Raw genomic sequence first — 14,550 nt, 5'->3', positions numbered from 1 at the left:
TCGGATGTGATGCTGTGGGTGGAGTGAGGAGCCAGCAGTCACTGAACGGAAGGTGGTAGAGCAGCTTTTGGAAGGAGGACAGGGAGGAATCAGTTAGAATGTGCCATCAGATGAGGATGGCACCTGGGATGAGGGCTTTTATTAGCTTTTTGAATAAACTTTAAGTTGCAATGTTAAATTACATCTTTCCTTTCAAGGATGGAAGTATGTAGCTGATGAATTATCACAAAGTGAACAAACTCCCCAGGTCAAGAGACAGAACATTCTAGTACCTCCCCCACCCCTTGCTTCCACCCACCTCAGTCACTACCAACTCAAAGAGTCCGGTCCTGACTTCTCTCATTGAGTAGTGTTGCCTGTTTTGAATTTTGTATCCATGGAGTCCTTGATTGTGTGTTCTTTTACGCTGACTTCTTTGGAGCAGCATTTTGATGGTGAGATCTGTCAGTGTTATTAGACGCAGTCTTATTTCGTTCACTCCCGTTGCTGTGTGGTATTTCATTGTATGACTATACCCATTCTATCATTGACGGACATTTGGATTGTTGCCAGTTGACGGTCATCGTGAACGGTACTGCTATGGATGTTCTCAGGCATGTCTTTTGGTACACTATAATATACTTTTCTGTTGGGTAAACACCTAAGGTTTGCAATTGCTGAGTCATAAAGTTATATATAATTAGCTTTAGTAGATTCCATTGTATGATTTTCTAAAGTGTGACATCAGTACACCCTCTTCAAATAAACGTAGGCGCACACCTGTTGCTCCACGTCCTTACCAACAGATTTGACAATAGCTATTGTGATATCTAATTGTGGCTTTCATTTGCATTTCCTTGGTGACTAATGAGGGTTAGCACCCTTTCATATGTTGACTGTCCGTTTGGATAATCTTTTTGGAAAGTGCCTGTTCAAGTCTTTTCTCCAGTTTTCTGTTGGATCGTCTGTCTTTTTTCTTATTGATTTGAAGGAGCTTAAGAAATATTCTGGATGTGTGTTCACTGTTGGACATGCACATTACAAATCTCTCCTCCCACGCAGTGGCTTGCCTTTTCACTCTTTTCAGGGTGTCTTCTGAAGAATAGCTGTTCTTCATTTTAGTGCAGTCCAACCTGTCAATCTTTGTCTCTGTGGAAAATGCTTATTGAATCCTGCTTCTTTGCCTATTACAAGGTTTTGGATATATTCTCCAGTGTTATCTTCTGGATGTTGTATGTTTCACATTTGGCTTTAAAATTCACTTGAAATAGATTCTTAGATAGGGTGGAGACCGAGGTCAAGACTCATTTTCTCTGGGTGGATATCCAATTTATTCCAAAGATCATCCTTTCTCACTGTCGGTCACCATCACCTTTGTCAGAAATCAAGGGGCAATGCGTGTGTGGGTAAGCTGTTTTGAAAGATAAGTAGGAGTTCTCAGATGGACAGAGGAGGGGAGGAAGTGCAGTGAGCACAGGTTTAGAGATGCCTGAGAGGAGACTGTGTTTGGGGAACTACCAATAGTTCAGCCTGGCTGGAGGGAAGAGGGGAGTGTGGTGGGAGGTGGGTTGGCAGGGACAGAACACGCAGGGGAAAGAGCTGGGACTGTCCCAGAGGGAAGGGGAGGGTTAAGCAGCAGGTGGAGTGTACTCAGGCTCCCCGGGAAAGGTGGGTGAGTTTGGAGCAGACGGTCAAACCCAGACAAACCCAGCCTTGACATTGCCCCAGCAGAGACACAGGGTGTCTGCTTTGGGGAGGCAGTGATGGAGATAACAGGCAGAGGTGCCTGGGGCCTTGGAGGGTGACTTTTGACTGCAGGTTTGAGGCTGAGTCCCATAGCCAGATAAACCATTAAGTTTTCTCTCCCACCCCTACCCCAGTCCTCCGCCTGGATGCCCCCAGCACTGCAGGCACTGAAGGAGGAGTATTTTAGGGACTGGAACAGACCGACAAGGGAGAAGATGGATCTCTGGGAAGGGGGTGTTTTCTACTCCTCCCGCCCTCGATGCACCCACTGGGATCCTGGCCTCGCCTTGGGCCCTGAGAACAGACCCTCCCAGGCTGGCTGAGATTCAGAGCTGGAGAGATCCCCTCTGGGAGAGGGTGGCCTGGAGAGGGGAGTCACCTGACCTGGGGCCATGCAGTGAGCCAGACTGACCTAGCCTAAGGGTCAGCTCACAGCCTCAGCTATCCCCCAGCCTCCAGGGCTTTTTGGATAGGCCTCAATCTCCTACCCTGAAATGCACAGATAATAGTGATCAAGTGCCTTCTCCTGGAGTGGAATGCAGGGGAGGGGACAGGTGATGATGAAGATGAAAGAAGGAGATATGATCACCTCCTTGCAATTGCAAATGTTTACTGAGCACATACTGGGCTTCCCAGGCAGTGCTAGTGGTAGAGGACCTGCCTGCCAGTGCAGGAGACGTAAGAGGCATGGGTTTGATCCCTGGGCCAGGAAAATCCCCTGGAGGAAGGCATGGCAAACCACTCCAGTATTCTTGCCTGGAGAATCCCGTGGACAGAGGAGTCTGGTAGACTACAGTCCATAGGGTCTCAAAGAGTTGGACGCGACTGAAGTGACTTAGCATGCATACGCACATTGAGCACCTACTACGTGCCAGGCCCTTCTGTCTGGGTGGTCTCCCAACAGTATCGTGGTATAGGTACTTGCTACCTATGTCACCATTTCACAGATAAGAAAATTGAGCCTTGAAGAGGTCAAGTAGCTTACCCCAGGGTGCTGAGCTAGGAGGTGGCTGGGCCAGGATAAGAACCTGGATTTTCCTGTCTCCAGACCCCTGTTCTTCACCAGCAGTAGGCTTTCCTCCTCTACCCCTGGCTGTGAAAGTGCTCCCCATTCTCTAAGCTGTTGCTTGGAGTCAAGCCTGAGATTTTGGGTTGGTCTCCAGTGCCTGCCATGAGGGAGAATTGAGCAGCAAGAGGAAGGTCACGGCCATGGGCCGAGCAAGGCTATGCCCCACGTCCTGCCTCCTGCCCACTAGCATCCCTGTGAGGGAGGCACCACTGACTCAGCCACACGATTAAGACGTGGGATTCAATCCACCCTGCCTGATTCTAGGTCCTTTTCTCCTGACCACAGAGCCATTTGTGCCCTTCTCTGCGGTCCCCCCGGCTTGGCCGAGCTTTCTCTTTGCTCAACCTAGTATAGAACATCACAGAGAAACCACACGCTTCTGACTCTTCCCACATATCAAGGGGTCCCTGGGAGGGAGGTGGTTTGGTGATACTGTGCCAGCTCTCTGCCCACCGGGTGAGTCAGACCCGCCCCTCAATCTCCACTAACTTGGGGGTAAGAACAGGGATCAGGCACCTGGAATTGCTCTGCACTGCCTCGAGCAGTGGCTGGGCCTAGGTTGGGAGCTTGGTAAGGCCTTCTGAAGACAGAGAGGAAGGGAGAGAGGAAGAGGGAATGAAGCGGGCAGGAAAGGAGGTCAGGGGGCCGCAGAAAGAGCAGCTTGGAGCCGGGCAGACCAGGTTTCCATTCTGACTCCTCTACTCAGTTTTTGAACTTGCATAAGTTTCGCAAGTTATCTGAGTCCCAGATTCCTTATTTGCAAAATGGGGCCAGTGATATAGACCTCATAATGTGGCTGGACATGAGACGTCTGTATAGCAGCGGCCACTGCCTGCGGTCTCGTAGATGCTCACTGAATGCTTTCTCTCTTCCTGTCTCCACTCCTCTTTTTCCGTTGCTTTCTGTTTTCACCATCTCTAGCTCCACCTTCCCTATCTTTACAACATCGCGTAAACATTGCTTTCAGGATAAAGTCCGGATTCCTTAACGTAACCCTGCTTCTGCTCCACAGAACCACCTGTGCTTCCTCAAACATTCCATGTCGTCTCTGGCTTTGGCCTGGACACCCTCTCCTATCCTCTTCCCCACCTCCTCCAAGAGCCACCCCAGTCTTTCCTGCTGCCTCTGTGCATCCATAACCCCTGAGATGATGGTGGGTGGATGGGAGATTGACATGGGCCCTTCACCTGGTGCTCTCACCCATAGACCCAGTGCCATCAGGGGGAGACGCATGTCTTTCCACCGCTGGGCTCCAGTGCCCCACACAGGCCCTGGCATATGGCTGGCACTGGGTAGGTATTTGCTGAGTAACTGGGGGTGGGGGTGGGGGTGAGGTGGGTGAGCCCGGGACACAATCCTGATGAGCCAAAGCAGAGCCTGCCCAGGGCCATGTGAGCAGCGCCGGCCAGGCCTTGGCAGGGGAGCAGAGAGCCCTCTAGCTAGGGCATCCCAGGGAGCCTTTAACTGGGCTGCAGGGGATGGGCAGGAAGTGGACGTGAGGAGGGCGAGATAATAAGGAAATGAGAACGCACGTGCACACACCCGGATCAGGGAGAGAAGGAGGGTGCCCGGGGGTAAGGGAGTGGTGGCAGGGCCCACAGGAGAACCGGTTTCTGAGCAGAGAGACCCAGGGTGGGGCCGGAGAGGTCCGCAGGACCGCGCTCACCTTCTGGCGGAGGCATGTTACCGCGGGGACAGGAAGAGCCTGGGGAACTTCTGCTGTCTAAGCGCATGACTTTCAGTTGAGAAGGGGGCTGGAGTATAGAAGGGGTCTTTGGGGCTGCAGGGTTGGGAGGAAGAGACTGCTCAGTGAGAAGCTGGGCATCCCGAGGGGAGCGAGCATCTCTGCATCTCTGGCTCCGCAGGGCAGGCCTGAGGGCATGTTCTTCTGACTCAGCCAGGTGATAGCGCCAAGAGGAGGGAAGGTTTCTAAAAGGGGTCCCCTCTCTTCTCAGTCCTCAGGGCTTCCCCGTCCCTGTGTGTTGGCTTTGTCTTGAGAGGGTCTGAAGGGGGTGAGCTACTTCTCCTCCGTGCCTCAGTATTGCTTTCAGTACAATGGGTATGTTCCCCGCTATTGTGTGTTGCCTGCCTTCCTGAGCCCCTGACAGATCCATGAGTTGTGGTGTGATTCTTCAGGGACAGAGAATTGTCAGTGTGTGATCAAATTCCTCCTTCCTCTCTCTCCTCCTGCAATTGGTCCTCTGTTCATAGGGAGCATGAACAGGGTAGCTGACTCTGGCGGGCTTGCTGGCTGTTCATCGTGGGCCAGGGGCTGCTGCTTCTTTATGGACTTCCTTGCAGAGGCAGCACCGTGTATTTGAATTGGTACCATACCAGGTTCTGGTCTGGGTTCCAGTCCTGATTCTGTTGTGTGACCTTGGGCATATTGCCTCCCTTCCCTGGGCATCAGTCACCTTGTGTGTTAATGGAGGCAACTCCCCAGAATTCTGGGGGAGAGTTGAAAGTCGAAAAAAGTCAAGATGCCTGGACCCTCCTGTTGGGGTCTCTTATCCAGTAGGTCTGGGATTGGACCCAGTTACAGATATTCTTAAAATGCACCCCAGGTGATTCTAAAGTATGTCTCTCTATTGAGAACCGATAGGCTGGATCTGTACTTTGCAGACTTTAATATGCAAATGAATCACCTGGGATCTTTAAATGTGGATTCTAATCTCGTTAAGGCCTGAGATTCTGTATTTTGTAATAGCTCCCAGGTACTGCTGCTGCTGGCTCAGGAGTTATTTCTTTGAGTAATAACAATTTAGATGGTTTGTGAAGTTTCTTGTGTTGCCCATTCATTCATTCATTTATCATCAACACTTCAGATGGGGAGTGGGGAGAGGTAAGCCTAGAGGGAGTGACAAAGCTCACGAAGCCCAGACTTCCAGGGCTACAGAATTTGGACTTTGTCTGGAGGGCCCTGGGGAACCAGGGTTTTTAAGCCAAGGAGTGACAGGGTCAGATTTGCATTTAGAAGACTCCTCTTGCGGGATGCAGAGAGTGAGCAGAGGGGTGTGGACCACAGCTGGGAGATCAGTGTCAATCGCAGGGCCAGAAAAAGTGGTATTGAAGCAGGTGGTGGTCGGTGGAGGTAGATAGAGTGGCTTCTTCTTCTTTTTTTTTTTAATCAACTTTATTTTTCAGAGTGGTTTTAGGAATTGAGAGGAAAGTACAGAGTGTTCCCAATGCTTCCCAGTCCTGCACACACATAACCTCCCCCGGTGGAAAGATTCTTAAGATTTTATGAGAGAAAATCAGGACGATTTGTTGATTGGCCATGGGGGTAGTGGAGAAGAGAGAATGATACCCAGGCCTCTGGTTTGGGCACCTGGTGGGGGTGTGATTGACTTAGAGACTCCGCGAGGAGGAATGGACTTGGGGGAAGGTCATGAGTTCAGAATGGGGACACTGGTGGGTCCCTCTCTCTGGGCCTGGGCTCCAACTACCCAGGTGTCCTGTCTGCCCTCAAGGGCGCTCACCTTCCAGGCTCGGGGGCCTTTGTGCTGTTTGCTGCTTTGTGAGTCCATCCCTGCCACCTGAGCAGATTTCGGCCTCAGGGTCCTTTCAGAGGGTGGCCTTTCCCACACGTCCCTCTGTTTTCTTCCAGTTTGCCTTCACGTTATGGATCATAGTGTTTTTCAGATTGTTTCTGCGCGTGATGACTTGGTTCATGCCAGCCCTTCCTCTCCAGCCTGTGAGCTCCACCAGGACAGAGATCATGTCTTTCTTATTCTTATGTCCACAGAGCCTAGAACATTCTGAGAGAGGACAGGTCTGGGCTGGCAGCGGGTACTGGGTGTCATCCGGTGGTTGTTGCCTAGGGCCTGGCGGGGTGCACGAGGGAGGGGGCCGGAGCAGGGTGTGATGAGCAGGACACAGGCCGAGAGGCCCCTGCTGGAGCGGAGGAGGGGTCATCGGCTCGGTTGGAGGAGATCCGGAGGAGGAAGGCCGTGCTGCGGTCGTCCTGGCTGCCGTTGACGGAGCGCTTTGTGCACCAGCCCAGGGCTGAGCTCTGGGTGGATGTCCACTCAGCCACTCCTTCCTGGCATGCTGTGTTACCTCTAAGGAAACTGGGGCCAGAGAAGTTACCCTCGAGGTCACCCAGCCAGTAAGTGTGAAGGCGGGGGGGGGCTCCGTCTCTGAAGCTCTCCTGGTTTTAAGGTGCTGCCTCCCTCCTCCTGGACTTTGCCAAACCCATCACAGTGGGGGCCAAGGAGGAAAACAGTTTGGAGGCCCTGAGCTAGTGGCAGAGGCAGGGCGGTGGTTCTAGCCTCCGGGGGTCAAGAAGCCAGACCTGGGGAGCTGGACTGAGGCTGAGCGGGGGTTCCTGGAAGCCGGCATTGAGCCAGCTTGCCAAACTCAGAGGAGCACCCCCATCTCAAAAGGCAAGCCTGGAGCTCAAAGGGCTGGGTGGGAGTCTTGTAGCCTCTCCCATTGTCCAGCCGCTTTCCCTTTCACAGGGCTACCTTCCTGTCCTTTCTCAGACTTGGTCCCCGGCAGTGACCGCCTGGGATCACACAGCTCGCAAATGATGGGGTGAGGGTTCCAACTGGGGTCTTCCGGCCTTCTGTCCAGGCTCTTTCTGAAAATCCTGCAGAAGGGCGCCCCTGAGATAGAGGCAAATCCTGGCACTCTACCCCCCACCCCAAACCCCGACCTCCACCACCCCAGCCCAGCCCTGCCCTGCCCAATGCAGGAAGTGGTTTTCGAGGGCAGATTCGAGCTCGGCATCTGTGGTGGAGGTGATGAGTCATATTAGAGCTGCAGGTTGACTTTGGGGTCAGCCAACCTGGTCCACGTTTAGTAGCTATGTGACATTGAGCAAGTCTCTTCCTGCAGTCTGCCACCGCAGGGCCCGAGGGACGTAGGTGGTGTGAGCCAGGCCTCTGGGTGTCACACCTGCCACCCTTCCCCAGCCTGTTCCGAGCCCTGGATTGGACTGGGGAGAGGATTTGATTATATCCTAAAAAGCAGCTCCATTTAGAAGGCCTGGTTCATTTCCTGTGTGCTTCTAGCAGGCGAGACATGCACAGAATTAACCCTGGTCCAGCCGAGCCAAAGAGATGATGGATGGGAGAGATACACACTCTCTGCAGCAGAAGGGCATCTTCTTGGAGCGTTCGGACCCAGGGCCCTGGGCGAGTCAGCTGGTCTCTGGGCCATCTTGGCTGGATTCTTGGCACCCCAACCTGCTGTAACAGCTGCCTAACAGGGTGTCCCCTGCTGCCTGCACTTCCTCCAGAGCTCTCACCGCATTCCCTAAGACCAGTTGTTCAGCCTTTGCTTTTCTGCTCAGGGGAGGGCAGCGATTGCGTCGGACTTGGTCTCTGCTGTCCCCACCCCCACCCCAGGACCTAACTCAGTGCCCGGAGAATGAATGACTGCGTGGACACATGCACCCCAGTCCTCCCGCCACCCCCATGACCTGTCACCCCGCCCAGAGCAGTTTCACATAGCTCAGCCCTGCTTGTGTTGTTTCGCCGCTCCCAGGACCAGCTCCTGCCTGGCATCCGCTCTGTAACCTGGCTCTCGCCTTTCTCTCCTTTCCCATCCTAATTCTCTTCACTTGCAACCCTCTCCCCTAAGGTTTCTGAGGCTTTCTGTTCCAGAGGCCCTCTGCCCTCTCGGGTACCCCATACTCCAGCTTTCCCAGGAACACAGATCTGACCAAGCCTACTCAGGCGGCTCACACGAAACAACCTGGTCTGTTCTGAGCTGGTTCTTCTTTGCCAATGTCTGCCCTGTGGGGGATGGGCCTGGGTGAAGGGCCATTGCTCACAGCCTGCTCCCCCTCCCTCTAAACTCCTGGGCCTCCCCCCCTACCCAGCACCCCTGCCCTTGTGTGTAAAGATCCAAGGAAGTGGGGAGAGACCCTTGACTAGGAGACAGGAGTTCCAGTACTGAATCAGCTTCCCATTTCTTAGGTAATGCCCTTGGCCTCTGAGACCTAGTTTCCTGATCTCTAAGGGGATGACAACCCACTCCAGTATTCTTTCCTGGAGAATCCCATGGACCGAGGAGCCTAGGGGGCTACAGTGCTTGGGGGCGCAAAGAGTCAGACACGACCGAGCGACTCCACAATGACAACGATAAGCCTAGACTAAGAATAGCGCCCGCTGTATCAAATGCTTCTTTGGGGCCGGGCCCCGTGAAGAGCATGAACTTAGTCCTGTGAGTTTGGTGTGATATCACGGCTCCGTTCCAGGTAAGGAATCAGGGCTCGGAGAATTCGGGGAGGCTTGGCCATGTTTTCGCACAGCTAGGAAATGACACCGCTGGAAGCAAAACCGAAGTCTGACTCGGTCTGTCTGAGCAGGAACCGCTGGGTGCCGCGAGAGCCCTGGGTCCTGAGTGGTCTCTCAGCGTCCCTGGGGCAGGGGCCCCCTGAGGGCAGAGGCACTTCCCCTCCCGGCTTGGTTTGTTTGCTTTGGCCTCGGCTGAGCACGGGATTGGCAGAGGCAGGCTGACTTGCATTTCTGGTTTTGGGTCTGGCGCTGCACTTTCTCGAGGGGCAGGTGGTTCAGCTGCAGTCACTGCTGGTGCAGGCCCTGCCCCACTCCACCCCCAGGAAGGGGAAAGGTGGCCTGCTCCTCTCTCAGGGCCCAGTGCCAGGCCCCGAGGGCACCAATTGCTACTTCCGACTGTCCGTGCTTCCAGATGGAGGGGCCTGGAAGAGGGGGAGGTGAGAGAATGTGGGACACCAGGGAGCTGGCGTTGCCCACAGTTTGCTTTTTTTGATGGAGAATGCTTGCTGGTGGGAGGGGGTGGGCAGGAGCTGGGCTGCCCTGGGAACTGAGATCTGAAGGGGGCTTGGGAAGAAAGAGCCAGGAGTCAGGCTCTAACCCCAGCTTAGCCCTGCGTTTACGGATGCCTTTGGGCAAGTCCCTAGGTCACTGTCCAGGCTGGGCCTTCTGTCTTCCTGTCAGTTCAGTGGAGGGTCTCTCTGAACCCCCTGGGACCAAACTAAGGTTCCCAGATGAGATTCCTGGATTGGGGCGCCTGGAATCACAGTTGCCAACTTCGATTCTGGAAACAGTTTGCTTCTAGGGATCCATGAGAAAGATGTGCCACTGTTTGAGTTTTGTGACATTGTTTTCATCACCACAACCCCCACACTACCACCACCATCGCATTTCAGAGCTTTGGACTTTCATAGTGTACTCTCCTCGTGTGTCCCCTGGGTACCTCGCTTATTCCATTTCATAGGTAGCGAGTCAGCGGTCCAGAGGGTTTAGAGACTGGCTTTTCCTGGCCCCCTGTGTGATTCTGGGTTGGCCCCTTCTCCTTTCTGGGCCTCAGTCTCCCCATCTGTGCAGTGGGGATACGGGCTCGCCAAAGTTCCCGGGTCTGGGGCAGTGTGGTCTGAGGGTTTCCTGGGTGGATAAGTCTTCACCGTGGAGCTGCAGGCAGGATTTGCAGGGCAGGCAGTCCTCGGGGTGAGTGGGCCCCTGTCTTTGCCTGTACCTGGGAACCAGACTTTGGCCACATCATCCTGGAGTCCTCTGAGGCTCCCCCTCCTGGCTCAGCAACTTTCTCCCTCCCCCAACCCTGGAGGTGGAGGTGGGAGGGGCTTTCACTTTCAACCTCCCAGGCGGTGGTTCTTACCCCACTGGCCTTTCACATCCACTCTGCTGCTCCCATACGCCACTGTGACCCCTGACACGTGGGTGCGGCAGCTGCCCTGGGCTGCGGCTGGGCCCCTTACTCCCAGATGTGAGGCCTGGCCGGCCCAGAGCTTAGAAGAGCTCCCAGCTGCAGGCATGGCCTTTCAGTCTCTGGCAGCTGTGCCATAGAGGGTAAGTCCTTGCTCTTTGGGCTCAGCTTCTTCATCCATCAAATGGACATGAGCGGTCTTTACAGTAAGAACGCTTAACCTATGTTCTGAGACATTTACCATGAAATTCTCCGCCTGTGTGTGTGTGTGTCCTTATCTGTACAGTTCCCATAAATGTGTGGCATCTTCCTCTTTCATTAGTTCTGTGTCCTCGTGGCCTCTTCATGGACAGAACCTGGGCTCTGAGCAGTTCCCGGTCCAGCACTCCAAGTCCTTGCCTGTGATGGGGGCGCCCAGCCTAGTCCAAGCCTGACCCACTTTCCTGTGTGGCTGTGCCCCTGGGACACCCCTGACTTTCTCTGAGCCCCAGTCTTCCTGTGAGATAGCTGCTTTTCAGACTCGGAGTAAGGGCAGTATTTTCCCTTTTGCAAATGAAATCTGCAGGAACCCAGCGAAAACTCCAAGGATCCTGAGGGTGGTGTGTGAGGCAGGAATGCTTCCTCTTTGGTTTGTGCGTGCGACTCCTGAGGTTCCTCCAAACACAGTTTAAAAAGCACGGGGTGGGTGATCCCTCAGTGAGGTTCCACATGTCTGTGACATCTGTCGAGTATAGGTATGTGCAGTATTTTGAAGTTCTGGTTTTCTTCCACTTTACTCGTTTCAAAAAGAGCTGAACATTCAGAGCAAGTTCTTCTTCAAATGACTCACTAAGGCTTTTAAAAGACTTTGGTTCAGGTGGAAGATATCCTTTGTGTGGGTCTGGGATTCTCTCACTTGGTAGCTGCTCTGGTTTGGGGATTGGTTTGATTCTGGTCCGTGAAGGCCAAGGCTGTCTGCTCCTCATTTATTCACAGAGCGACTTACTCACAGAGGGACCGTGACACTCCCCTTCGAGGGCCATTGGGAACATTACATGTTAGTATTAGTGACTCAGTCTTGTCTGACTCTTTGTGACCCCATGGACTGTAGCCCACCAGGCTCCTCTGTCCATGGGATCCTCCTGGCAAGAATACTGGAGTGGGTTGCCATTCCCTTCTCCAGGGGATCTTCCTGACTCAGGGCTCAAGTCTGGGTCTCCTACATTGCAGATGGATTTTTTTTTTTAACCTTCTGAGCCACCAGGAAAGCCCCTGGGGAACATTATATAAGAGGGGTTTATTCTGCCACGGCTCCTGGCATGTGAGAGGAGCCATATAATGGTAACTAACCTCTCCCTCTTCTCCCTTAAATGACCAACCATGTTTTGATGGAGTGCAAGTTTCCAGCAAGGCAGTGAGGGCGGGAAGCCCATATTCAGCTAAGCCAAAGGGGCTGTCGGGTTTCCACGGGGCCCTTTGGCTTTCACACCATGGGATACAGGGTGTGGGTTTCGGATCGCCGCCTCATTTTCAGTCTCTGTGACACTGACTCGTGCACCGTAGTCTCCTCTTGTAAGCCTTTCTCATTTTCTCTTTATTTCACAGATGTTTGAGGAGTCAGAGGCGGATGAGAAGAAGGAGATGCCCGGGGAGGAAGGGAAGGGGCCGGGTGCCAACGACCCCTCACCCAGGAAAGACCCCTCTCCTGGCCAGGAGCCTCTTCCTGGACAAGAGCTTCCACCCAAAGAGGACTCCTCTTCTGGCCAGAAACCTTCTGCTGGCCCAGGATCAATGCCCAGCAAAGACTCACCTTCTGGCAAAGAACCTTCTGTGGGCCAGGAACGCTTGCCCAGAAAGGACTCCCCACCAGGCCAGGAACACCCTGCAGCCGCAGTCTTCTCTCCGTGCCAGGACCTTCCTGCTGGGCGAGAACCCTCTCCCGGCCAAGACCCTCTAATCAGCAAAGACCTCCCTGCCCTCCAGGAACCCCCTGCCCAGGACCTCCCGCCCTGTCAAGACCTGCCCCCACGCCAGGCCCCCCTGGCAGCTGAGCCCCTTGCTGAGGAGACCACGAGCTCTGGGGACCCACCAGCAGCCACAGGGAACCTGCCCGTGGCCTCCAAGCCGAACTTCGTGATCCCCGAGGTCCGGCTGGATAGCACCTACAGCCAGAAGGCAGGGGCGGAGGGGGGCAGCTCGGGCGACGAGGAGGATGCAGAGGAGGCCGAGGAGGGGGAGGAGGACGAGGATGAGGACACAAGCGATGACAACTACGGAGAGCGCGGGGAGGCCAAGCGCAGCAGCATGATCGAGACGGGCCAGGGAGCCGAGGGCGGCCTCTCGCTGCGCGTTCAGAACTCGCTGCGGCGCCGGACGCACAGCGAGGGCAGTCTGCTGCAGGAGAACCGCGGGCCCTGCTTCTCCTCCGACACCACCCTGCACTGCTCGGATGGCGAGGGCACCACGGCTGCCTGGGCCATGCCTTCCCCCCGCACCCTCAAGAAGGAACTGGGCCGCAATGGAGGCTCAATGCACCACCTTTCCCTCTTTTTCACAGGACACAGGAAGGTAAGGAGCCCAGGGGTGGAGGGGAACAGGGTACATGACAGGGTTGGATGGGTCCAAGAGCTGCAGGGAATGAATCTTGGCTTTGTCCCACCTCTGCTTTTGTCTCAACCTTTCAATAAGCCTTCTACCCATTTAACAGATGATAAAACTGAGGCCCAGAGGGACCAAGCAGGCAGAACTTGGACTTAAACGCAAGACTTTCTGACTCCAGATATTCTTACAGCTCTATTTTACTGGGGGAATCCACCGCAAGTAGAGCAGGTGTATTTTGGATCTATAAGATCCAACATGCTAGCTGGAGAAATAGTTATAACTTACACTTGGTCCAAGCCTAGCCAGACTAGAAATCTGTCAGCCCACAAGCATGACAACACGTGTTTCCCCCAAGCTGGCATTATTCTAAGCAATTTATATGAACTCATTACCTCTCACAGCAAGCCCTATGAGGTAGGCACTGTTTTTGCCTGTTCCGGATGAGGAAACTGAGGTACCGGGAGGTTATGTCACTCACGTTGGGCTGCACAGTTTATAAATGTCTGAATCAGAATTAGAATGAGGCTCCAGGGCTGGAGCTCTTAACCACCATGCTCTTTGTCTCTTGCAAATATTTATAAATAGATGAATAAGTGTTTATTGACTTCCTGCTGTGTGCCAGGCCCGGTGCTCTGTGCCACAGCAGGGGCCACAGAGATGCGAGAGGCTGATCTCAGCCTGTGAGGAATGTGTGTCCTGTGTGGGCCAGGGCGGGTGGCCTAACAGTGGAAAGACTGCATCACGGCTTTGAAGCCCATCCGTGCTCACGCTCACTGGCTCAGTCAAGTCCAGCTCTGCGACCCCATGGACTGTAGCCCGCCAGGCTCCTCTGTCCATGGTATTTTTCAGGTAAGAATACTGGTGTGTGTTGACATTTCTTCCTCCAGGGAATCTTCCTGACCCAGGGATCGAACCTGCATCTCCTGCTTTGGCAGGCGGATTCTTTACCACTGAGCCACCTGGGAAGTCCTTGAGGCCCACTAGCCAATTTGAATCTGGTTTCTGTCCCTCACTTACTATGTGGTCCTGCGTGAGCCACTCAGCCCTTCTGAGCCTTAGCATCTTCTCTGAAAAGCAGAGATTAATAGCACTCACAGCTCATGGCAATTGAGGGTGAACTCAAAGAGCCTGCGGCTTTCCTGGTGGCTCAGACGGTGAAAAGAATCTGCCTGCAATGCAGGAGACGCAGGTTCCATCCCTGAGTTGGGAAGATCCCCTGGAGAAGGGACTGGCAACCTACTTCGGTATTCTTGCCTGGAGAATTCCATGGACAGAGGATACAGTTCATGGGGTCACAAAGAGTCAGACATGGCTGAGCTACTAACACTTTCACTTCACTTTCTAAAGGGCTTGGTGCCTGATGTCATTAGTCTAGGCACCAGGCAAATGCTGTGGAGTTGCTAACAGTCACTGTGGTGCAAGGTGTTGTTATGACAACTGTTGTGAGGCTTGGGGGAGCGGTGGTGGGGCAGCTTCCGGGAGGAGAGACCCCAGGGCCTAGGGCCACCAGGGAAGGCTTCTGG

At 54.0% G+C, this 14,550-nt stretch overlaps 1 protein-coding gene across 8 annotated transcripts in view; it reads left to right on the top strand.

Moving 5' to 3' along the window:
- Nucleotides 1–14,550, top strand: part of RGS3 (regulator of G protein signaling 3) — a 150,012-nt gene that overhangs the window by 121,142 nt on the left and 14,320 nt on the right. For all 8 annotated transcript variants that reach the window (XR_011484924.1, XM_020906641.2, XM_020906642.2 and 5 more), the window contains one exon: nt 12,032–12,994. Coding sequence is in view for 7 of the 8 variants with exons in the window: in XM_020906641.2 (XP_020762300.2) it covers nt 12,032–12,994 (963 nt within the window). In the remaining variant the exon portion in view is untranslated. The remainder of the gene's footprint in view (nt 1–12,031; nt 12,995–14,550) is intronic.

This window comes from Odocoileus virginianus, chromosome 31, assembly GCF_023699985.2.
Source record: "Odocoileus virginianus isolate 20LAN1187 ecotype Illinois chromosome 31, Ovbor_1.2, whole genome shotgun sequence".
Lineage (NCBI taxonomy): Eukaryota > Metazoa > Chordata > Mammalia > Artiodactyla > Cervidae > Odocoileus > Odocoileus virginianus.
Note: the sequence above shows the minus strand (reverse complement) of the source record. Positions and strands in the feature narration are given on the sequence as shown.